The sequence below is a fragment of the Paroedura picta genome, chromosome 2 (assembly GCF_049243985.1).
Source record: "Paroedura picta isolate Pp20150507F chromosome 2, Ppicta_v3.0, whole genome shotgun sequence".
Taxonomy (NCBI): Eukaryota; Metazoa; Chordata; class Lepidosauria; order Squamata; family Gekkonidae; genus Paroedura; species Paroedura picta.
Window position 1 is genome coordinate 3,986,624 of NC_135370.1, and position 25,688 is coordinate 4,012,311.

Consider the following 25,688-nt stretch of genomic DNA (forward strand, 5'->3'; position numbering starts at 1 on the left):
AGATCCTCAGGTTTGCATGATTTGTGAGAACAGGTCATTGAGGCAGTGGATCAGAATGATAAATTCGTCAACCCTGTCTTTTTTTGTGGAGGTCATTTTCAGTGATTAAAAACTAGATGAGTACCAAGTCAATTCTACTGGGACACATTTGATACAGGCTGCATCTTGGTTGATGTGGATGTTACTGTGACACGCCTCCACAACCAGCTGAGGACTGAAAACTTTCAGGGAGGGGGAGGGTAATGAGTGTCTGGGTATAGGCTATCCTGCAAAATAATATGCACGTTTAAACAGGGTTGAGGATAGCTAACAGCAGCCTTTTCTCACCTTTTTTTACCCCTGAGAAATTCTGGAAGTATTCTTCAGGCTCTGAGAAACCCCAGTAGTGGCATGGTTGAGAAGAATATACCCAACTGGGGCCTTCCCACCCCCTCCAAGCCCATCATTGGCCATTTGGGGAGGGGAATCATATATGGTTTTATCACCCAAAAAATCTTTAACAAAGATATATATCAAAAATTAATGAACTCCCACCCATTCAGGAAACCCTTCCAGGGCCATCAAGAAACCCCAGGGTTTCATGGACCCCTGGCTGAAAAAGCCTGGCTTACAGGAAGAAGGACATCAATAGACAGGGGAATGCTGCACTCCTGCTCTACCTGCTAATTTCCCTCTCCAACATTTTGTTTTCATTTTCTGCCTTCCTGAATTTCCCTGGTCTCCGAGCATAGCTTAGGGAGGGGGGAGAATAAGCTTAAAGCATCCCTTCCTGCCCTCCCAGCGCCCTCCCAGCTGGCCTTGTGCACCCTGTGCCTCCTGGGGAACCCCCTTCAGAGTTCTCCTTCAGATAGTCGGTGGCACCTAGAGTTTGAGCCAGGCTTTCTGGGTTTTAAGGTAAGATTGTGATTGAGTGTTATGATTTTCTTACCTATGGTTTTGTATTGTTGTTAAGCGCCCCAAGCTATACCCATATATAGGTATATAAATAAAATATTTATTTTTATTTATTTATCATGTTTAAATTGTAAGTAAGTCTGCATTTACTTTCTTTAATCTTCCAAACCACACATCATCCCATCATTTCTTTCTCTTTTGGGTAAAAGATCAATAAAAGGTTTCCATCACTTCCTGAGCAAAGATGTTGCTTCTTTCCCTTAATTCTAAGATGAATTTCAGCCAATTCCAACCATCTAATCTCCTACTATTGGTCGATTTGTATTTTTCCAGTTTGGGGCACAGCAAAGCCTTGCAGCCTCTGTCCTCTACCTAAACAAAATGCCATGCTGGAATTTCAAATCATTGTCCATTAAGCAGAGATGCTTCTGGTCTCATTTGTACATTCGTCCTTATAATCTTTTGCATTGTTTGTTTCCAAAATTTCCAAGTCACCCGTACTCCTGCATTGTCCTTATAGAGGAGCTTGGTTATTTGGCTTATTGTTATACTTGGACTTCTGCTTGCCTTTATCCAGGAATAGCTCAGTGTCCCACTCATTGCAAGCACTGACTTGAGATGACCCTTCTCCTTCAACAGATGGCAAGCATTACTTGAGGTTGCAGAGCAGTGTGAGAAGAGAAGGGCAGCACGCCCGGCTGGTCAGCCCGGTGGTCTTCTCGCCCCGGAGCGCTCTGTGCATGGCGTTCCGGTACCAGCTGTCCGGTGGGGCGGGGACGATGCTCCGGGTGCTGCGGGAAGCGATCCATGAGAACAAGCTGCTGTGGATTCTCCGGGAAGACCAAGGGGAGGAGTGGCAAGAGGGCCGGATCCTGCTGCGGAGCTACGACATGGACTACCAGGTAAGCTTGTTATCAGGAGGCGCCACTTGAAGATCTGAGCGGCTTCGAGTCAACACACCCTGCTTCATTCATCATTAGCGAACATTGTAGCGCAGGGCTTTTTCCCTTCTTCGACTGCTTTGTGTTTCCCATGTTGCTATAGAAACAAAATGACACTGTGTTTTGCTGTTCAAAATTTGCCTACTTTATGCACAGATGCGAGTCTTTGTTCATCCTGTTTCCTTTTTTCTTCCTAAAGCCTCTTCTTTTGCAAATATTTTCCCCCTTCCCATTTTCTCAGACAAGTATCAGGTAGTCTGACAAGGAGATTCAAGCCCCCTAAGGGATGAACACCAAGCCCATCTCACAGCTAGATAGACAGGGAACAAGCGTTCTTTCTTTCTTTCTTTCTTTCTTTCTTTCTTTCTTTCTTTCTTTCTTTCTTTCTTTCTTTCTTTCTTTCTTTCTTTCTTTCTTTCTTTCTTTCTTTCTTTCTTTCTTTCTTTCTTTCTTTCTTTCTTGCTTGCTTGCTTGCCTGCCTGCCTGCCTGCCTGCCTGCCTGCCTGCCTGCCTGCCTGCCTTCTAGAGGGAAAGAACTATATTTGTAGGAGGGGTCAAAAAGAAAGAAGCAGTATTTCCTGGACGGGGGTGGAAACAGTTTGCTCCCAAAGTGGACTCAGTGCTCAGAAATTCCAACACAGATCAATAACTAAGAAGGACGAATCATACACATCTGCAGAGTTATATTGCAGACCCAGAAATTGTGTTCCCAAGGATCTCTTCTCTTTTATTGAGCAAGCAAAGCGCTCCTGGTGTTCATAATGTGTTTGGCACTACCTACGCTGCAAAACTTATATCCATTTGTTTCTCTCCTTCCTCCTCCCCCACAATGAATCCTCGAAATTGTTTCGGTGGTGAGAATACCGAATAGAGGTCCTTTTGCTCAGAGATTCCTGCAAGAACTACAAGCTTCTTCGGGAGAGAGGAACAGATGATTGCTAAACCAGAGTCAGTCTGTAATTGGGAGATGAGTTTAGATGACAGGCAGGGAGCACGGCTGTTGGATGTCTCTGCATGTGTCGTCGTCGTCCCCCCACCTACTCCCACTACTCATGTTCCCCTCCCGCTTCTGTGTCTGGTCTCTGTTTTACTGCTTCCTGGGACATCCTGCAAAAACCTCCACTATCGGGTCTCAAAGAGAGCATGCAAATGAAAGCTGACAAGGAGATGCCTAATCTAGCTGGAGCATGAACCTGTTGCACCTTGAGATTCTTCTTTCTTCTTGAGGCATTTGCATTCCCTTCAGCCAGAAGCAGAGTAGGAGCAACACTGGTTCCCAGCAGTGGTTGGGAAAGTTAGGAATGTCCCTGGGGCCCAGGGGAGATCTTTGTGGTCTGTCTGCCCTTTAGGGTTGTGAACCTCCAGTGGTGGTTGGAGACCTTATGGTAGTTATTTATCTTATGGCTCGTGTGCCTAAGATTGTCTGGCTGCCAGGCAGGAGACGTGCAGAGTGGGTTTCCATTGCCTGCTCCCACATCAGCACACTGGTATTCCTTGGGGGGTCACCCTCCCAGGTGGAGATCAGTTTGTCTGGAGGAAATGGCTGCTTCAGAAGGTGAACTTTATGGCATTATAACCCGCTGAAGTCCCTCCTGTCCACCATTGAAGTCCCTTCTTCCATAAACCCTAAAATCGCCCCTAAAATCTCCGGATGTTTCCTAACCAACAGCTGGCAGGCCTTGGATTCTTCCTAAATTGCTCAGGTCTGTCCGTGAAAGTCCTAAGTCAAGACCTTGGCCTAGTCTAATGTCTCTCAGCACCTACAGATGGGTAACCAGTCCAAGAGAAGAGAAACAAACTTTGTATAGAAAGAGGAGAGAGGCCTGACTAACTCTTCTGTTCTGCATTCATCCAGTCTGTTGTAAAGGCGAGCAGGGAGCAGGGGTGCTCGGAAGGAGCAGGAAGGCCCCGAAGAGCCAATCGGGGTGCTGGAGGAGATGATTTGGAAAATATCAGGAAATTCCTGATTAGGGTTTTGGGCTGCGGCTTGGGCCGGCCACCGTGGTGATCACCGAAGCCCAAAGCGGTGCATAGGAGGCCAGCACCTCCCATGGTAGATGAGACATTGGAAGACTAAAGCAAAAATTGTCATGCTATATACCTTTGTGGGAGTGTGTGTGGGGGAGAACAAGCATGCATACGTACCACCCACAGTGATTTTCTTCCACTTGCGTGCCCAACTGGGAGTTCTGAACGATGGTCACTCTGCCGTTTTGCCTGCCCTTCTTCATAAGTATCTCCCATGGGACACGGGGGGGAGGGGGGGTGTCAAGGCTGAGAAACGGATGGTGAGTTTTGCCTTGGCGAATTTTGTGCCGAAGATTTCAAGCGTTCCTCTTGCGATACGGTTCCTGTCGCCGTTTTGAGAGAAATACCTAAATAACAATGCAACCTTGCCTTTCTTTGGAGGACACAAGTGCTGTTTTGGGACCGAAATCTTTAACACTTGCTGTCCTTGCTTGCTCCTAGATTGTGTTTGAGGGAATTATAGGCGAAGGACATTCAGGAGAGATCGCCATTGATGATGTCCGAATAGGCACCAACAGTCCCCAGGAGAACTGTATGGGTATGTAAACATGCATCTAACCAGTAGCTTTCCTTCCTTCCTTCCTTCCTTCCTTCCTTCCTTCCTTCCTTCCTTCCTTCCTTCCTTCCTTCCTTCCTTCCTTCCTTCCTCCCTCCCTCCCTCCCTCCCTCCCTTCTTGTTCTAGGAAGCCAAATTTACTTGATTGCTTGTGGCAGGAGAGGCAAGTTGTCATGTGCTGCCCTGAGGCATGGCTGTGGAGCGCGTTGGGCTGCATAGCCGGCTTGGATGGTGCCCATTGCAAATGTGGGCATTGATCTATGCAAGGAAGTTCAGGCCACTGCTGTGCATGTTTGTGCGGGTGTTGCTTGAGGTCTTTGCCCACTTTGTACCCAGTAGCTGCTGGCTGCTCTTGTGCAGTCGCTCCTCAGTGTGGTAGCTGCTTGGCACCATTTCTCGGTTGTGGTGGTTAGTCGTGTGCGGGTGGACGGGCCACTCTCATGCGGATTCCTCCGTCACATGGACAGCGTGGAACGGTCTGTGCAGTTCAGCAGCCGTCATGGTTGTTGTGCGAAGAGGACATTAGTTGCGCCTGATGCTTTTCCGCTGCAGAGCCCACATTAGGATGGTCCACAGGTTCATTCCAAAGCATCACTGGGGCACGTAGGAGTTCTGAGGTTGGCACACGCTGCCATTGAAGAGGAAGATTCGCGACATTTAGTTTGATGGGAACTTTTGTGAGTATTTGGCGGAAAGTCAAACTGGAAATCCGATGCAAAGGGAAGAGTACAAGAGGGATGGGGATGAGACACCACTATCATCAAAGCGTCCTGATGCTGAACATGTGTCCTCCTATCTCGTGGGAACAGTATGAGTGAATGAAACCGTCCCCTGGACGAAAAACCACTCGGGCAGTGAAGGGTGGCTGAATTCTTCCCAGGGGGTGGGGAGCCCTTTGTTGTTGTTAGGTGCGAAGTCGTGTCCGACCCATCACGACCCCATGGACAATGATCCTCCAGGCCTTCCTGTCCTCTCCCATTCCCGGAGTCCATTTAAGTTTGCACCGACTGCTTCAGAGACTCCATCCAGCCACCTCATTCTCTGTTGTCCCCTTCTTCTTTTGCCCTCAATCACTCCCAGCATTAGGCTCTTCTCCAGGGAGTCCTTCCTTCTCATGAGGTGGCCAAAGTATTTGAGTTTCATCTTTAGGATCTGGCCTTCTAAGGAGCAGTCAGGGCTGATTCTCCTCTAGGACTGACCGGTTTGTTCGCCTTGCAGTCCAAGGGACTCGCAAGAGTCTTCTCCAGCACCAGAGTTCAAAAGCCTCAATTCTTTGACGCTCGGCCTTCCTTATGGTCCAACTTTCACAGCCATCCATTGCAGCCACCCCCCCCCCCTCTGCACTGCAGCACTGGACTCCTATGCGCTGCTTCGGGCTTTGGTGATTGCCGAGGCAGCCAAACCGAACTGAAGCGCACAACCCTCCCCCCAACGACAGGTTGGAGAATTCCTGGAGATTTTGGGGTGGAGCCTGGGGAGGGGGGGGGGAAGGGAGGCCCTCAGGCCATTGAGTTTGCCCACCAAGCCAGCCCTTTGCTGCAGGTGAGCTGACCTCTGTCAGCCAGAGATGGGTTGAAATACGGCCAGATCTCCGCACCCTACCTGGAGTTTGGCAGCCCTGGTTTACGGGGTTCTCGTTTTGTCCTCTCCTTCACGGGAATTGCTAAACAGAGAAAAACCCTTTCTGGTATTTGTGATCAGCTTCAGGAATTTCTTTCGCTTGCTCTTTCCTTTTGGAAATGATAAGATGAAATGCTGAGTGTCCGTCTCCTTTCTGCCCTCCTGCCCCTCGGAGGACTCTGGAAAAGGAGCTGACCGGAAGAACAAGGTTCCGTTTTAAAATCTAGAGAAGTAATCAGATTCCTTCTGGCCTTGGCAAAATAATCGACTAATTCCCTGTATTAGTGATTCAGGTGGGGCAGCCGTGTGGTTCTGAAGGGACAGAACCATGTTTGAGTCCAGTCCAAATGTGCAAGCAAACAAATTGAACTCGTTTCCCCCGGACTCAGGCTTTGTTCTGCAGCTTCAGACCAGCATGGCGACCCAGCTGAAGAAATGGGCCTGCACATGAAAGCTTACGCCCAGAACTGAGCTCTGTTGTTCTTAAAGGTGCCCCGATCCCAAACTTTGTTCCACGGCTTTTTTCTTCTCCTCGTGCCTCCGACAAACCTTTCTGGGGGGGGGGGGGCATCTGCTTCCATCGCAGGCCGTCTGAAGCTTTTGTTGGGCCTGGAGGCTTTTGTCCCTGGCATAGATCTGGGACTAATCAGACCAGTCCTTTCCTTCCCCAGGAAGGGGATCAGGGAGATGCACTGGGGGGTGGGGGTTTTTTGACCCAGTTGTATGCAACAGATTATTTCTTCAAAGGAATGAGGAAATGATCTGTCTGCGTTCCAGGGGTGACTTAAGCGGGGCTCCTGGGACAGGCGGAAACCCCCAGGGGAGGCAGATGACTGGATCACAAGGGCCTTCTAGATGAAGGGAACTGCAGGGGAAATCGATCCTTCAGCAGACCCACACAGTTCCTTGGCACTCTACGGAGGAGGAGGGGAGAATGATTGCTTCCAGGAGGAGATCTTGGCTGAATGAGCAGAAATCGGGCAGCAGGTTCCATAGGCCAGGATGTGACGTGGGAGGGCTTGTGCTCTCTGGAGGCTGGATCTTTGGATTCTCAGTGTCTGGAGATGAGCCGCATATAGAGCTGCCAGCCTTCTGTTTCCTGAGTTCTGGCCCCAAATAAGGAGAGCCAGGTTCGATTCCCCACTCCTCCTCCTCCACTTGAGGCCTGCTGGGGGACCTTGGGCCAGCCCAGTTCTCTCAGGACTCATTCAGCTCCTCCCGCCTCACAAGGGGGCTGTTGTGGGGAAAGGAAGGGAAGGCCATGGTGAGCCGCTTTGAGACACCCAAGGCCTGCTGGGTGGCTCTGGGCCAGTCCCAGTTCCCTCAGAGCTCCCTAGAGTAGAGAGAAGGGGGGCATAAAAACTGTTCTTCTTTGTTAGCAATCTGCAGGGATTCAGCTGGTGAAGCTTTTGCCAGTACTGCTATATTATTGCCTGCTGGGGAAGGCTTCCATGGGTAAACGTCTGGTTGCAAGAGAGTTTACAGAAGCAAGGTAGCCCAGCCAAGGAAGGAAAAAAATTACAAAGCGTATGAAATGAGAGGCCAGCGCTCCCAGTAGGTTTAGGATTTTTCCATCCCTTCGAAGACTGGCCTGATCCCAAGGGGTGGAGTGCCGGTTTCCTCCCTGGGCCCTCCTTGTGTTCTGTTTTCCTCTCGCTGGCCAGGCGGGAGTAACTCCTCTTGGCCAGGCAAGTGGGCCCTGCTCTCTGGTTGGCAAGCAAAGGGCCTGGCCCTTCAGACTGTGAATGAAATACAGGGCAAAGGAGAGGAAAGAAGTCCGACAGGCCTACGCTTTACAGCCAAACTACAAGGAGCAGCAGCCACTAACAGGGTTGATGATTATAAGCCACTTTGAGGGACCTTTGGGTAGTGAAAAGCAGGGTATAAAATCCAACTCTCCTTCTTTAAAACTAAAGTTGTCCTTAGGGAAAAGCTGCAGGGATTGGTTTCCTGGAGGTTGTTTCCCCTGCATTGATTACCCTTAATCTGCAGTCATCCTGAAAGTCTTTAGTTTGTTGCCTTGGAAATCCTAAATTTGAATATTTCTGTTTCTTTACAGAACCCATCTCAGCTTTTCCTGGTGAGCACACTTTTGGGATCTCAGGTAGAAGCGCATTGATTGTACCAACATTTTTATCGCATGATTTTTAAAATAAATAAATAAATAAATAAAATTGAATGTGTGTGCAAAGAAAGACAAAAAAACTAACAGTTTGCTGCTATGCAAGAAAAGATTTACCTTTGCAACATGCTTTAGCATCACCAGCAGGTGGCGCTAGTCCGTGGGCAGAGGGGTTAGAGAGGCAGGACAGCAGGCCCTTCTGTCATTTAGTAAATCTGCAAGCTTTCCAACTGAACAAGTCTCTGCAGCAGTCATACCTATTCAGCTTCAAAACGAAATAAAAATGGATGCGCTTTCTGGTGCATGTTCAGTGATTGGCCCACCTGGGTATTCTGTTACCAAAGAGACTGCTGGGCAGGGTGGGCGTGTGCATGCAATTACTGACCAGGGGAGCTAATCGTTGGCTGACTTTCTGGGCGCCCAGCTGAGCCCCTTATTCCCCCAAGAGGAGGTCGGGAAAGATTTCGGAAGAACACAGTAATTTTCCACCTAGTTTAACAACCCCATGTTTCAGTGTCCTCTGTTCTCATTGTTTCTCCATGCTTGGTAATGTTCCCATGTGTTGGATTTCTGCTTGTTACACAGAAATCTGTGGGATTTCTGCCTGTTGCTCCCATCTGTTGGATTCCTGCCTTTTTTATAATGCCCAGCCTTCTCTGCCGGGTTCTGTGGACTAAAGAGTAAGGGACATCAGTGCCCCCTGATGCTGTCTTGGAACAGAAATCTGGGTATCCTGCATGATGACCTCGGCTGTAGTGTGGTTTGGGACTAGCTCCGCTAGCTCCAGGTTGGAACATTCCTAGAGAGGTGGGGGCAGTTTGGGGAGGGGAGGGCCTTCAGCAAGGATGAGGAGCTATTTTGGCGTTGCACCCTCTGAATCTGCCATTTCCTCCAGCGGAACTGCCTTATGTAATCTGGAGGCCAGTTGGAATTCTGCAGGAACTCCTGGCACCACCTGGAGGTTGGCAGCCCTGCTCAGGATCCAGCCAGATCTCTTTTCCAAAACAGCGGTTAGGGGAGATCTATTGAGAGTTGCACCTTTATTTATTTCAGTCCTCTGTTGGCAGCAGAAGTTAGGACCCGCAGTAATGAGTTTGAACTCCGTGTAGAAGGGTGTCGGCTAGATACCAGGAAAAAACTTTTCACAGTTAGAATAGTTCATCCGTGGAAGGGGCTGCCTAAGGAGGTGAGAAGCCCCCCTCACTGGCCATCTTCAAGCAGTGGCTGGACAGATCCTTCTCCTGGATGCGTGAGGCTGATCCTATATTGAGCAGGGGGTGGGACTAGATGGCCTGGATGGACCCTTCCAACTCTTGGTACTATGACTTGTTTACTTCCAGCTTGGTGTAGTGGTTAGGAGCGCGAACTTCTAATTTGGTGAGCCGGGTTTTATTCCGTGCTTTCCCACATGCAATTAGCTGGATGACCTTGGGCTCGCCACAGCTGTTCTGACTGAGCAGGAATCTCAGGGCTCTCTCAGTCTCACCCACCTCACAGGGTGTCTGTTGTGGGGAGAGGAAGGGAAGGTGAATGTAAGCCTAGTCGCCCTAGTGCAATAAAGTTTGACAGTATTTCCAGTAAGCCACTTTGAGACTCCTTCGGGTAGAGAAAAGCAGCATATAAGAAGCAACTCTTCTTCTTCCTTCATTTATACCCTGCTTTTCTCTCCCATGGGAACCCAAAGCAGCTTACATTCTCCTCTTCCCCTCTGCTTTATTCTCAGGCCTGAGGTCAGTCCGTGAGTTTCTGTGGCAGAGTGGAGATTTGAACCAGGGGCTTTCCCTGAATCTAGTCTCCTCACTCTAACCATTTCTCTACACTGGCTTCTGCAGCACTGGGATTTACACAGCGTCTACACCCCAATGTGATGAAATTCCTCATAACAGGAGAATGGGTGTGCTGATGAACTTGGCCCCTGCCTAAGCCTAGAGAGGAGCAATGAAGCTTTAAGGATGTAAGACCAAGGGAATAAGCAGATGCCACAGAGAGGCTCGACCCCCAAACCCGTGGCAAATTAGGAGCGCAATGAGGTGGCAACGGTTAATATTTGCCATGGAGACAGTTTCCTTGGCAGCCCCCAGAGGCGGGTCTAGGTCCGCCCTGCACAGAGGGAGCGCTGAGCCTGGGGCCATGGCCGCCGACCCACACACCCCGGCAGGGAAGAGGGAAGGGAATGGCAGGTGCCCCCGTCACCCTCCGTTTGAAGGCTGACATTTCGTAAAAGGGAAGCAGGCTGAAACGGTGCATTCAACAGCTTAATGCCAGCCTGAAGAAAAGAAAGCGGGATGCTCGGGTTTGACTTTTTTTTTCTTAAGACCCGTAGAGGGAAACAAGAGGAGAAAGGAATTCACAGATAGCGGCTTGCTCATTAAACTGGTTTCTGAGTCAGTGGAGATGGTGTGTGTGTGTGGGGAGGGGGCAGGCCCCTCCCCTCTCTCTGGAGGGATTTTTCATTTTGTTTTCTCATGTAACGCTCGCTGCCTTTCACCTGCCGGATGGGAAGGCCCAGTGCAAGGAGCAAGGAGCATCCCCTTCCCCAAGAAGCATTCAGCTGATATTAAATCGTTACCTTTCTACTTATTATTGGGTCGAGTGATCTTCCTGGAGCAATCTCTCAAGCGGTTGCTGACATATTGCTGGTTTGGGATCCCAGTAGGGAGGCTCCCTCCCCCCCCCCCCCCCACATCCACATGGGTTGGGAAGAAGTTGAGATTAGGGCTGCGTGTGGCAGCCTCCAAATCAGGCCGTTCCACGCCGACGCAGCCAGCACCGCGCCTGGGCGGCCTGGAACGGCCGATTCACATGCCGCCGCACACAACCCTACCTGACATCTCTACAAAAACAGTTTTCGAAGTCTTTAGGGGCATTGCAACAAAGAACCAAAGGGAGCATCCAAAATGCTTAGCCCAGTTTGATGTTGATGCTCTACACTGTTGAGCTACTCTAATCATGATTATTATGTTCCTTAATTATGGCGGGGTCATTTGTAGGATTGGTTATTATTTATTAAGCGATGGTTGCCCATGAAAATCCGAGTCTGAGATGGAGGGGGCGTGGTGTCCTTTCCCCGATGGCCAATCAACTGGCAGATGCAGATGGAGGTGTGGCCAAGGTGGTATGAGAGATCGATGTTCGCTCTTATTAGGCCACAACCATTGGCCTGGCAGGACAGCTCTGCCCACAAGCCCTGTGCAGCTGTCATGGGCACCACAGGGCCCTGGTCTCCTTGGGCAGAGCCACCAGGCCGAAAAGGCTTTGGCCCTGGTCAAGCCCAGTTTGATCTCTTTCGGGCTCGAGATCCAAAGCAGACATTGGCCGCTTGACCTTAATGCCCTTTGGGGGTGTAATGGAAGAGGCTGGTGAAGAGCAGCCATTGGCCAAGCTCTTGAGATTGACCACGTTTTTGGGAGTGCTGCAGTTGTGGCTGTTGCACGGATAGGAGGTTTGTGTGGCAGGCAGCTCCTTGGAACTGGGCTGGAAGCCATTGAAACTTCCCCGGATGGACAGCAGGTTGTCAGGGTGGGCTTTGAGGCAGTAATGGCAGCCACTGCAGTCATAACATGGTTGTCGGGATCCCTTCTGCCCTTGCCGCCCTCCCAACCTGGATTTCAGGCCAACGATCATTCCGCACATGCTGGATAATGCACTTTAGGGACAGATTTTCCTCTTTAGCACGGCAAGAGCGGCCGGAAAGTGCATTATCCAATGAATGTGGAACGAGCCCTAGTGTATGTGCAGTGGTTTTACCAAGGATCAGTGGGATGCACATATGAAGTGTGTGTGTGTGTGGGGGGGGTCATGTTCTCTTGCTCTTCTTCTGTGTTGCTTCTCCATCCGCTGCCTTCAAAGTACTTTTACACGCACTGAATAATGTACTTTCCGTCCTCTTTGAGTGCACTTTGCAGCTGGATTTAAGTGCGAAACAGCGAAATCCACTTGCAGGCACTCTCTAAAGTGCATTAAATTGGATCAAAAGTGCATTATTCAGTGTGCCAAGTATTCCGCAGTGCTTTTGCAACTGGGTTTTCGTGTGCGAAATAGGAGAATTTTCTTCTAAAGTGTATGATCCAACATGTGCAGAATGAAAGTAGGCAATTGTTAAAGATGAGTGGGAGAAACTAGGGATGGACCCAGCATCTTAAGCAGCTGTTTTCAGATATGCGTCTAAAATAAATCCAAGGTTCAGCTGTGTGTTACTTTGGAATGCAGGCCACACTGTTCCGTAAAACTTTCCTCTTTTATCCATTAGTTATCAAATGAAGCTGCAGGTAGATTCCAGGTGAACACCGGAGCAGTAGAGAGCTGGTGGTGGAGGAGTCCCTTTCCTTCCCAGCTGTTTCCCGCCTCAAAGAGCTCTTCCTGCAGCTGCTTTTTTCCTGAAAGGCAACAGGAGGCAGTTCTTGGAAAAGAAAAACAGCTGGGGAAGGCAACTTTGAGCAAACGATTGGCCCAAAAGGAACGGAAAGTCATTCCTCCTTCCTCGGCTATCTGTAGTCCACTGGAAACTCCTCCCTGTTGACAGAAGAACATGTAACAATGTAGTTCCACTTCTAGCAGGGCATATAAAATATGTAAGGAGCATTGGGCTGGGTCTCCAGGCACTACCAAACCACTGCTAAGAGTTGCTGGCGTCCTTCCTGATTAACACTGCCGCTGTTCTTAGACCTTTGGTGATGCTCATCCTACTGCCTGCAATCCAGGAAGGGTCTGTCCTTTGAGGGCAGTGTCAAGCTTTATTGATTGTATTCATCAGCCTTTCTCAACCTTTTTGCCAGTGAGAACCCCTTGAGACATTTTTCAGGCTTCGAGAAACCCTGTAAGTGGAACAATCATATGGACTAGGGTTGGGAAGCAGAGCTCTGTCCACACCCACCTGGGGCCCCTGCCCTTCCCAGCCCTTCCAGGTCCATCATTTTGGGAGGGGTGAGTGGGTCAACATGAACATGTATGGCCATATCACCTGATACATGCTTAAGAAATTTTTTAAAAACATTAAAAATTAATGAACTCCCACCCACTTAGGAAACTCTTACAGGGCTGTCCAGAAAGCCTGGTTTAAATGTATAAATATAAATTTACTTATGTTGAAGAGGGGGAGCCACAGGGAACACATCCAGCCATCTCTGGCTTGCTCTCTCCTCACCTCCTCCTGTTGCTATCCTTCTCCTCTGCACCGTCATATCTGCTGTTTGGGTCTGTTGCTGTACTCTGGTACAATTCCCAGTAACATTTGCCCTTGGTATAAATTGGGAAGGCTGTCCCCAAATTAGGGGTATTCTTAAGGAAGGCTTTTTCCTGCAAGCGTGTGCTTTCTTCCCCCAGACTTGCAAACCCCTGAGTCACGGCTGGCCTCATTGCGTGGATTTGCCTATCTGCAAAGGGATGGTGGGGAGATTGCTGTGAGAAACACAGTGGGGAATATCACATGAATCGTATGCTGCACCTTGGTCTTTAAGGCGCCGTGAGGGTCTCTCTTTGTTTTGCCGCGACATGCAGCTCCCGCTTGCTCTCTGGAATCCATGAGCAGTCCTCTCGTAATGGATCAAAGCCACGAACGATGCCCGCCAGCACTGTCACCTGTGAGTGGCAGCAATCTGCAACACTTTCCGAATACGGTTCTTTGCTAGCTCTGCTGCTTGGGAGTCTTAGACTGACTGTTTCATGTCCTTGGTGCTGGGCCATGGGAGACCTCCTAAGAGAGAAGGTGGCGGGACGAGGGCATGCTTAGCGCAGGGTCCTTAGACTCAGGGTGCAGTGCTGGTGCGTGCTGCGGTGGCCCCCTGGGTACTTCTCTCCAGAGAGTGTCAGCTGGTGGGGCTAAAAAAGACATCAGCTGAAGTCCGCGCCAAGCAAATGCCAGGAGCAATCAACAGCATCGGGCGCGACAGACCTTTGGTATGACTCAGTATGACAGTCCCTTGAATATGTATCCTGAAGCCGATGGCGTCTACCTTGTCAAATAGTGTTAACTGGGAACTGCAGCAGCAACTATTTGGAGCGGTGCGAGAGCAAGGCCGCTACTCCCTCCCCCTGCCCCGGCTTCATTCCCGTGCAAAAGCACAGGTGGAATATCAGTTGCTGCCGCTCCTCCCGTTCTCCCCCTCACTTTCCCGGCACCGTCACAGCACTGCTCAGCTCGAATGCAGGAAGACCCCTTTTCAAGGGCAAGGGGCACCAAGCCTTTTGGAAAGCAAAGCTTAGTCAGGCCACCCCCCCCCCCCCCATGATGCAGACTGCGGATGGCTGGGAGTGGAATGGCCAGATGGAACTATGACCTCCAGGCACCCAGCAGGGACTCCTTTCTGGGGTGGATAGCAGAGCCCCCCCCCCGCCCCCCAAGATTAAAGGGCAAAATCCCAGGAATGTCACAAGTCATGCCGAAAATGTCGAGCAGGCGTTCCTTCTTATAGCAGAGGCTTCCTCCTTTGCGCACAGGAAGGAATCCCCATGGGGAAGTAGCCACAAAGATGACAATTAAGAAGAAAGAAGAAGAGTTGGTTTTTATACCCCACTTTACATTGGCCAAAGGAGCCTCAAAGTGGCTTCCAATTCCCTTCCCTTTCCTCTCCCCACAACGGACACCCTGTGTGGTAGGTAAGGCTGACAAGAGCTCTGACAAGACTGCTTGGTCAGAACAGCACTATCAGGGCTTTGACAAGCCCAAGGTCACCCAGCTGGCTGCATGTGGGGGAGCGGGGAATCAAATAGAGGCGCAGGTCACAAGAGTAGCACACCTGGCATTTTTCCATCTTCACCAGGTGAGGCTACTGGTGCCCTATCTGTCCCCGGAACACCTGGCCACAGTGATCCATGTGACGGTCACCTCCAGGCTTGACTTCTGGAACTCACTCTATGCAGGCCTTCGCTTGTCCTTGACTCAGAAATCGCAGCTGGTGCAAAATGCAGCTGGTAGGGTCCTCACTGGAACACCTTGGAGGGCCCACACCCACATGCTGAAGCAGCTGCATTGGTTGCCAGTTACATCCCAAATCAAGTTCAAGGTTCTGGTCTTAACCCTCAAGGCCCTTCATAGTCTGAGCCCCACATGTCTGAGGGACCCCCTATCGCCTTATGCTCCCCGCAGGTACTAACCTGTTGGCGATTCCTGGTCCACAAGAGGTTTGCCTGGCCTCGACCAGGGCCAGGGCTTCTTCAGTCCTGGCCTGACCTGGTGGATGAGCTCCCAGAAGAGCTGAGGGCCCTGCAGGAGCTTGCACAGTCAGCACCCCTGGGAATTGGAGCCCTGAGGCTCTGGATGGAGGGGGGGATATGGGAAGTGGAGGGGGGGTTATTATTCTTCTCATCCCCGGAGTATGTTATAAACTGGGTTTTATGTTTTAATGTTTTATGTATTGGGAGTCTTATACTCGATTGTAAGTAAAGGTAAAGGTATCCCCTGTGCAAGCTCTGGGTCATGTCTGACCCTTGGGGTGACGCCCTCTAGCGTTTTCATGGCAGACTCAATATGGGGTGGTTTGCCAGTGCCTTCCCCAGTCATTACCATTTACCCCCCAGCAGCAAGCTGGGTACTCATTTTACCGACCTCGGAAGGATGGAAGGCTGAGTCAACCTTGAGCCGGCTGCTGGGATTGAACTCCCAACCTCATGGACAGACAGCTTCAGACAGCATGTTGCTGCCTTACCACTCTGCGCCACAAGAGGCTCATACTCGATTGTAACTCGCCACAAATCAATTTTGAGAGCGGCAGGTAAAAAAATCCAATAAATAAATAAAATAAACCCGGCTTGCCAGATTAGCAGCTGCCACTACGCTAAGGAGGCACTCTTAGGACAAAGAAGGTCTGAAGATTACTTATTTTATTTATTTATATTTCTACACTGCCCTCCCCTGAGGCTCCCCTGGGATCACAGCTGATCTCTGGACTGGCAAGGTCAGTTCCCCTGGAGAAAATGGCTGCTTGGGAGGGAGGAGTCCTGGGCATTATGTGCCTCCCCAAATCCCCCCCCCCCAGTCTCCACCCAGGACCTTCAGGAATTTTCCAACCCAGGGCTGGCAGCCCTGGGTCTTTTCTCCCTCTGCACCAGCATCCTGTGGCATTTCCATGTTATAGGACAGGGGTAGTCAAACTGCGGCCCTCCAGATGTGTATGGACTACAGTTCCCATGAGCCCCTGCCAGCGAAATGACACCCACATGTGAGCGTGTGATTGGCAAGGGTGTCCTTCTTGACCTCGTTCCTCGGAAACATACGGAGGGAACACGGCAACACCAGAATGGCCCACTACAGATGAAGTTCTAAAATTGCATTTCGTTTTTCTTCTAGTGAATTCTTGCAGGACGGGCCCAAACCATTTAAGTGGAAAGAGGCCTGGAAGGAAACAATGGCAATAATCCACATGTGTTTGTGAAATTTAAACGAGAATTGCTCAGTTCCCAAATTCCCCAGGTGATCTCCCTCGCTCCCCCCCCCCCCCTAAGCTTGTTTTCTTGGAGAAAGGAATGCAGAACAGATTGCATTATAAGCAAAAACTCTCGTGCAATTTATTTCCCCCCAGTAGATCTTTGTAGCTATTAGCTCTCTCCTTTCTGCTCCATGGTGGAAACTGCCGCCAAGTCACAGTTCACCAATGATGACCCCATGTCAATTGGCCATGCTGGCAGGGGCTCATGGGGATTGTAGTCCATGGCTTTCAAGGCAGGAGATGTTGGGTGTTCCCTAGAGCAGTGGTCCCCAACCTTTTTATCACTGGAGACCGGTCAACGCTTGACAATTTTATTGAAGCCCGGAGGGGGGGGTAGTCTTTTGCCAAGGGATGTGGCCGCCACCTGAGACCCTACACTTGCTTTCCCGCTGGTGCCCCTGACTTCCCGCCGCCCACTGGGGGTGCTGCCAGCAGCAGCTGCACAGTGCCACGCCGAGGGGGAGCCCCAGCCACGGTGGCCGCTGGAGAGCACCCAAGGTGAGCTGGCGGCAGAGTGGCAGGGCAGCCCCCAAGGCAGCAGCTGGGGAGGAGGACCAGGAGGAGCCAAGGCCCGGTACTGACTGATCTACGGACTGGTCTGGTCTCCGGACCGAGGGTTGGGGACCGCTGCCTTAGAGGTTTCCCATCCAAATATTAGCCAGGGTTGACCCTGCTTAGCTTCCGAAATCTGACAAGAATGGGCTAGGCTGGACCTGCAGTTCTGGGCCCTTTCTCTTTTAGGACCCCACAAAAAATGAAGGGATTCCGTTTGTTCCACACACTGACAAGGCCATATATTTTGCCTAGGTCTTCTGGTGTTCTCTTTCCATTCAGTCTGACCTTTTCTCGGTCAGTCGGCTCCTGAATGCACACGTTCTCCCTGGTCTTATAAACCAGCCCACCTTGTTTCCTGTTCTCTGACCCCCCCCCCCTCCTCCCTCACCCCACCCCAGGCTTGGCAGGATTCAGAGAACAGGAAACAACATCGTTTCTTAGGGACAGGCAGAGAAAGGCTGTTGGAAAAGGGAAACCTACACTTTGGGTCAGTCTGACAGGCTTCATCCCCACCCTCGTGCAAACTGTGCTCCTGGAGAAATCCAGGCCTCTGCAGGGCCACGGATCCGTCTGGTCTGGGGACTGAATACCTGCCTGGGTGGCAAAGCAGGGAGATCAGCTGGAGAGATTGACATGGTCGGGTTCCCAAACAGTCTGGCAGCTTTATTACTTCAGGGTTCTTTTAGGGGCCTCTTTTGTAAACCTTCCTCCTCAGTGTTAGAAACAGGGCACCATTTCCACTGGAAAATTAAACAAACCTTCCTTGGTGAGAGAGGGAGGTATCTTGTCTGGGCAGGGGCAGGGGGAGAGGGCGAGAGGAAGCGAATCAGAAATCCTTTCCACCCCCTTCTTTCCTTCCACAAAGACACCAGGGGCCCATCATCCGGGAACCTCAGGTAGGTCACAGTTAGAAATGGCCAAGGTTTGCCTCCTGGGGAATGTCCAGGTGTCTCACTCATGTCCAGACCAGTTGTTATCCTGGAGTTCACCTTGGTTGGACAAGGGTTGTGTGTGGTGTCGTCCAAATCGGCCGATGCAGCCAGCGCCATGCCGTAGGGGGCGATTCGGACGACACCGCACACAACCTTAGCCCTGAGGGGATTTTTGCCTTCTCCCATAGAGTGTGGAGCAGCCTGAGTAGCCCAGACGACTCCAAGGATGTTAGAGGCCACTTCCAAACTGCCATTCTAGTAATTGGTTGCCGATGGATTTCCCCCCTGTCATTTCAGGAACAGGCTGCTAGCGGAATCTATTTACCTGTTCATACAAACCCACTTGCATCCCAGGCCGGTTTATCCAGGTAGAACATGTAGCACGTGCTACGGGCCCTGGTCTGCCAGGGGCTCCACTTAGTGCCTCCCCCCCCCCCCATGGATCAGGGTTATAGTCTCTCTCCTCCTCCCTTTTCCCTCTTTAAGGACAGTTGGAGTAATACCCCTCTCCGCCCCCAGGACTCTGCTAGGACTCTGCAAATTCTTAAACTGGTTCTTGTGCTACGGGCCCCACAAATCCTTAAACCTCTTCTGCTTGCGTCGGATTAGCAAACATGGTTGAGCCACTTTTGAGGGAAGTGGCTTTCTTCCATTTTCTACCACTTCATTGCACTTCTGTGTCTCTGGGACATGCTGTTTAAAATGTCCCCAGTGCTTCCTTCAATGCCGCTTTCCCCTTATGCTTTTTTCACTGTGCAATCTTTTGCGGATGTTTTGTGAACGTTCTAAGTTTAGCGCTATAGCACCAAGAGTCAAGGCATCTCCATGGTGCCTCTTCAGCACTGAAGTGCTATGTTGGTGTAGAGCTATAGCACTTTACTTAGAATTCTTTTTTTAAGTCTGTGGGAAATCGTTCAGCAAAAGGGGGGGAGGTTGGAAGTGGCATTGTTTGAAATGACCACAGCGCTTCAGACATGGCTTGTTAGCCAAAGGACATTTGCTGTATGAAAACCCTGTCCCTGCGTCAGTTTACTTGAAATTGGGCCACCAGTGAAGAACATCTGGTTTAGAATGGTAGTGTCAAAATCTTCAGGGTGTGGAACAGGGGTAGTCAAACTGCGGCCCTCCAGATGTCCATGGACTACAATTCCCAGGAGCCCCTGCCAGCGAATGCTGGCAGGGGCTCCTGGGAATTGTAGTCCATGGACATCTGGAGGGCCGCAGTTTGACTACCCCTGGTGTGGAAGCTAAGCAGGATTGGTCATGTTCGGTATTTGAATGGGAGACCACCAAGGAAGTCCGCGGTTGCTATGGAGAGAAAAGACATGGCAAACCACTTCGGCTTATCTCTTGCCTTGAAAACCCTAAAAGGTCACCACAATTCATCTGCTGGTTGACAGGGTTTCAGTATTATTACTTATTATTATGGAGCTTGCTTTGACCTGGTGCTCCGTGGTTTGCAGACTCACTGTAAAGCCTAATTTGATAGGTTGAACCTAAAGACCGTTCCACACAAGGTATGAGGACTGGTCTTCCTGGCCTTTGGTCACTATCAATGCTGTAGGTCAGGGGTAGTCGAACTGCGGCCCTCCAGATCTCCATGGACTGGCAGGGGCTCATGAGAATTGTAGTCCATGGACATCTGGAGGGCCGCAGTCTGACTACCCCTGCTGTAGACTAAGGTCTTCTCAAATTCTGAGTATTAACACAAACCAAATTTCTTGTCAACATCTTGGGATCAGATCAGCTATACAGTTCTCCTTTCCTGTGTGCTCCAAATAAGAATGTTGAAGCCGTGTGTGTCTGTGTCTGTGTCTGTGTCTGTGTGTCTGTGTGTGTCTGTGAGAGACAGACAGACAGACAGACAGACAGACAGACAGACAGACAGACAGACAGACAGACAGACAGACAGAAAAAGTGGACTCCTATGAGGGAGATGGAGGCTCAGCCCATCCTCAGCCTCACTGCCTCTCAAACCTTGGCCTAGTGCAAGTGTGGAGCGGCACTGTTTGGCCACCCCTGGTATCGTGTATTGAACAGGCGGCTATCACGTTCCCCTTCCTGATCTAGCTTGAGAAGCTCCAGGAGATCTGGGCACGGAGCCTTGGAAGATGGGATTTAGAGAGAGGAGCCTGCTGGGGATGGGAGGCCACAGACCTCGCCCTCGGAAGCTGCGGTTTCCTCCAGGGGAACTGTAGCCGGCAGGTCAGCTGCCGTTGTGGGAGACCTCCAGGCCCCACCTTATAAGGCTGGCAGCCTTCGAAATGGAAGGATGAAGGTAAGCGACAAAGAACCCTGTCACCCTCCTAAATATTGCTGAGGGCGAGGAGGAGTCTGCAAGCTGATATCTCCTCGAGAGAGTCTTAACCTCTCAGGCGCTTTAGCTATGCCTGCCGCGGGCTGGGAGCACAGTTTGCCGCACGTTCTCCCTCCAGCTCATTCCACCCCTGCCGCAGAAGGGTCATCTTTGGGGGGGGAGAGAAGGAAGGTCACCTTCCCATTACCCTCTCCGCTCCACGGCCCATCTGTGGAAAGGAGAGGGCACATTGCTGACGGCTGGGATGGTGCAGGCGAGGAAGGCGTTGGGTTTTGCACCGTAAATCTGAATCTTTCTCGGTTCTCCTTTACAAATGCCGACAGGGCTGCTGATTTTCAGTTTCTGGAAGAGCCCACACTCTAGATCAGGGGTAGTGAAACTGCGGCCCTCCAGACGTCCATGGACTACAATTCCTATGAATTTGCTGGCAGGGGGCTCATGGGAATTGTAGCCCATGGACATCTGGAGGGCCGCAGTTTGACTACCCCTGCTCTAGATGCTGTTTTAAACTTCACTTTGTGTGTGTGCGGTGTGTATGTGTTGGGAGAGCGCCTAAAACAACTGCATGGGCAGACGACCGCCAGACATAAAAGCTCTGGATGCACAGAAGCCAGCCTCCGTCTCTCTGTCTAAAGAAGGACATTGCCCAGTATTCTTGGTGCTGTGGGTAAACTTTCCCTGCTGCGTTTCTCGACATGGCTTATCCCTCTCTGTTTCGCTCTCCCTTTGGAATCTTCGCGCGGATTCAGTTGCCAAGCGGCCCTCGCTGCGGAATAGCAAATGGACACCAGCTTACAGGAGCCTAGGAATTATTGACTTGAGGAAACGACCCGTTTTGCATGTACCCTGCATGATAAGCGTGGAGCAAGCGGTGAGGGGTGGAAGGCTGCTCCCACCCACCCACCCACCCACTCACAGAGGACAACCTGGCTGGCAGAAATCAATTAGCTTGCGTGGTAGCTGCTGCTGTACCAAGTCGGACACCAGATCAGTAGGCCTGCCCTGGCTTGCCCTGTCCTTGGAGAAGCGTTCTCGCTGGGGAGAGACACTGTGCATGTCAGCTCTCCTTGCACACAAGGGCAAGAGCTGTAACACATGTATGCAGAGGAACCAACACAATGGCTTCTCTCTAGCACTGCAAGTTCAATTCACTAAGGCAGGGATAGTCAACCTGTGGTCCTCCACATGCCCATGGACTACAATTCCCATGAGCCCCTGCCAGCATTCGCAGGTTGACTACCCCTGCACTAAAGAACCTTCTCAGGCAAAAGATTCATAGGGCTTTAGAAGTCCTTTAGTGTCAGAAGGGAGGAGGAGAGCAAAATTTGAGTCCAAGGGTTCCTTTAAGACCAACAACGAAGCACCCAACTCTATGTGTAGGCACATTTTCTCAGACAATGTGCCATTGGATTCAAAGTTTGTTCTACTTCAGACCAATGTGGCTACTCACCTGAATCTATATTAATAGGGAGTAGGGTGAGGTTACCACCCATGAGGTGAGGCCTGGAATTCCCCCAGAGTTGCAGTGGATCTCGAGACCACTGAGATCTGCCTGAAGAATTTTTCAGGGGTTCCTCAACGGTAAAAAAATGAGAGAGAGAGAGAGAGAGAGAGAGGCTGCTCCATGGGATTATAGCCTTTTAAACAGGGGTAGTCAACCTGTGGTCCTCCAGATGTCCATGGACTACAATTCCCATGAGCCCCTGCCAGCAAACGCTGGCAGGGGCTCATGGGAATTGTAGTCCATGAACATCTGGAGGACCACAAGTTGACTACCCCTGCTTTTAAGGATCCCTCCCCTGCTGCACTCCCCAAATCTAACTGGGAGCCATGTTTGCTTGTTCATACGGCTGCCGTGTTTGCATGCAAAATGATGTGGAGGGTGCAGAATGCGTGTGTGAGCGGAACCAGACCCTTCCCTACTTTTATGTTACTGGTCTCTGCCTCTTCAGGCTCTTTTTGTCCATGCAGTGACTCAGGCTGAGAGAAAAGTGCCTCAGACCACAGGTTCCTGGGATGATGTAGGAGAGGGGAGAGCATGGACCCCCCGTCACTCACACAGGCCGTCTGAAGTAAAAATTAGCCACCACCAGCTGACCCGAGAATGGGGCAGAGGTCTCAGTAACACAGATGGCTCCCCTCTCACATCTGAGGAATAGCTTTGTCCAAGTGTGGGTCTAGGAAATAGGTGACAGAAGGGAGAAGCCCCGTTTATCGCACAATCCACAGGGTGAGATCACAAACCTAGTTAGCCACAAATGTAAAATCCATTTCAAAGAACCTCCTGTTGACTTTTTCTGCGAAGGCTTCACCTCACCACTCACAGACAACTCCAGAAAGCGATGAGGAAGAGAAATCGGGCCCCTCTTCCCATCTCCCCCCCCCCCAGCACTAAAGATGTGTTTTTGGAAAGCTGTATCTGGGGTGCCAGCATGAGAGGAAGGAAATTCCCCAGAGGTACCCAAAGTTATTTTGATCCCTTATTTCCCACCACGGTTGGACTGGTGTAGGCAGCATGAAGGGGCACTTGTGTAGAACGTAAACAAAAAAGTTCTCGCTGTTGTAAGATAGTCTGGGCACGTTTTTGGAGGGGCAAAAGAATTGTTTTCATCTGTGCATACAGGAAAGAATTCTGACCTGACCTTTCTCTAAAGTATTGCTCCTTTCCTCTGCATGATAAATTAGAGCTTTAGTTTAATTCATATATTAATCAACTTAATTCATATATTAATCAACTAAACCAGTGGTTGATCAATTTAAGAAGGGGATGGTAGTAAGTGGGCCACCAAGTCAAGAGGAGATGTCGGGTCTTTCGTTTTAGCTTGTTTTTGCAAACAAAAATGGGGAAAAATGCTATGTAGTAAAACTTACCTATAACCAATGGTTGTTTTATTTCATAATTCACAAGTTATTTTGGATATCGTTCAGTAGCTTTTTACAAAAAACCTGCTTACATTGTGTGGTTGGCGATAGATCCATTTAATCCGTTTATTTGTTGATGAATCAACTAAAGGAAAATGTGGCTGAATCCCCTGTTGCTTTGGAGCCGGGGTAGTCAAACTGGGGCCCTCCAGATGTCTGTGGACTACAATTCCCATGAGCCCCTGCCAGCATTCCAGATGTCTGGGGACTACAATTCCCATGAGCCCCTGCCAGCATTTGCCAATGCTGGGGCTCATGGGAATTGTAGTCCACGGGCATCTGGAGGGCTGCAGTTTGACTACCCCTGGCCGAGGCAGACGCACTGCACCAACCCTAGTCGTGACTATAATGCAGCTGCCAGCTCTGGATTGGGAAAGAGCTGGAGATTTTGGGGGTGGAGCCCAGGGACAGTGGGACTTGGCAGAGGGAGAGGCCTGGTCAGACTTGGACGCCCCAGGAGCCATCCTCCCAGGCAACCATTTTCTCTGGAGATCCGTTTAATAGCCGGAGCCCATGCCGAGCCGCCTGAGGGTTGGCAGAGCAATGGCAGGGTTAGGTCCGTGGGCCTGTTCTGTTCAGAGGGTCCGGTCAGGCGGGGTGGGGTGGGGTGGGCAGTGCTAGCTCTCTGCATGACGGCCTGCAGGAAGGAAAGAGTTTTGCTTGCCGGTGGTTCTCTCCCGCTTTCCTTTCCCCCCAGGAATGCCAGCATGTTTTCCTCCCCTGCATCCTGCTCCACGATCCCGTCACAGCCCCCCTCGTCCTTTGCAATTAAACTCTTGTCACTTGTTTTTAAAAATGTGATGTGTTTTGTCACCGCTTGACAAACAAGTGCCATGTCAAAACGAGGCTGGGCTGATTAAGGGGAGGGAGCCGCACGGGAGGGGCCGCTCCCACCAAAAATAATGGCTATTAACAACATTTACACCCTTCTCCCCCCCCCCCCCATCCCACCCGGCCTAATTAATGAATTGCTTTAATTTGCTTGCCTGTCAAAAACCCCAATTGCCGTTCCACCCAGAGAGAAAGCTCGGTCACGCCGACTTTGCTGCAGCCGCTTCAGGGTCTCTAGCGCATGCGTGTATGTGTGTCTTTTCTTTCTACCAGCCTGCATGCATCCCACCTAGCAACGTTCTTCTGTCTCTCCCCCAGGGGGCACCCTTCTGCCAGGCAGCGAGCCCACAGTGGACACGGTGTCAGTGCAGCCCATCCCAGCCTATTGGTATTACGTTATGGCCGCCGGAGGTGCTGTTCTGGTTCTGGTCTCCGTCGCGCTGGCCCTGGTGCTCCACTACCACCGGTTCCGCTATGCGGCCAAGAAGAGCGATCACGCCATCACCTACAAAACCGCCCACTATGCCAACGGGGCCCCTGTGGCAGTGGAACCCACCTTAACGATAAAGCTAGAGCAAGACCACGGCTCGCATGGCTGAGAGTTGGAACAGGAAACACAACAGACAGAATTTCTAAGACTTCAAATACGTTGCCTCAATTTTGCACTTTTTCTCTTTGCCCAGCATCGATGTGAACTCTAGACATCTCTCCCCCACCCCTCCCCAAACCCCGTTGTTCTTTTACAAACTCTTAACTATAATGCTGCATCTTGGATCGCCGGAAGAGACTGACTTCTCCCCTGTCTCTTTGCAAGTGAATGCTCCTTTATAATTATTATTTTTCAAAGACTTATTTTCCCCCCCCCCCAGTGGACAACTTGCAAGAACATAGCAAGTCAGGAGGGGTGTGCCAGAGGAGACGTGTGTGTGTGTGCTTGTATATCTTTATCTACTTACCTGTCTGTAAGTGTGCATGTGTGGGTGACATCAGTTGAACAGCTATTCAGAAAGGTCCCTTGGAACTTGCTTGTACTACTTCAACTTTCGCAAGGAGTTATTTTTTTCCCTCCCCTGTCCGGGAGGGAAAGGCCCAGGAATACCTTTCTGATGATGTCTACCCAGATTTGTTTACTTGGAGAAATGAACGATGCTTTTTGTTGCCTTATCTAGCTTTGGCTGGGTTGAATCGGTATCGACCTGCACCCTACCCCTCTACCAAGCAACGTTTGAAGCCTTCCTCCAGCCTGAAGGGTCTTCGTCCACCTTTAGTGGCTCTCTCTTTCTCCTTCGGAAGAGCTGCTGTGGCTGTCGGGAGGCTCCATTGGCAAGAGAAACATTTCCCAGCCTAAGGTAGGGGATAGGGTTGTGCTCCGCGTCGTCCGAATCGGCTGCTCCGGGACCCCGCAGCCTGCGCCTCACCGAGGGGGGGCGGCAGGGTGCGCAGCTGCGCACCCTGCCGCCCCCCCCCCTCGGTGAGGCGCAGGCTGCGGGGTCCCGGACCGGCCGATTCGGACGACGCGGAGCACAACCCTAGTAGGGTACATACTG

General features: G+C 50.8%; 1 protein-coding gene across 4 annotated transcripts in view; it reads left to right on the top strand.

Annotated features, from left to right (window-relative positions):
- Positions 1-25,688, top strand: part of NRP2 (neuropilin 2) — a 258,365-nt gene that overhangs the window by 191,205 nt on the left and 41,472 nt on the right. Inside the window, exons 13-16 of one of the 4 annotated variants that reach the window (XM_077319234.1) lie at positions 1,534-1,796; positions 4,305-4,401; positions 8,099-8,143; positions 24,460-25,523. In XM_077319234.1, coding sequence (XP_077175349.1) covers positions 1,534-1,796; positions 4,305-4,401; positions 8,099-8,143; positions 24,460-24,740 — 686 coding nt within the window. In that variant the 3' untranslated portion in view covers positions 24,741-25,523. Of the gene's footprint in view, positions 1-1,533; positions 1,797-4,304; positions 4,402-8,098; positions 8,144-24,459; positions 25,524-25,688 lie in introns of those variants that run through there. The other 3 variants (XM_077319235.1, XM_077319233.1, XM_077319236.1) reach the window with 3 other exon arrangements.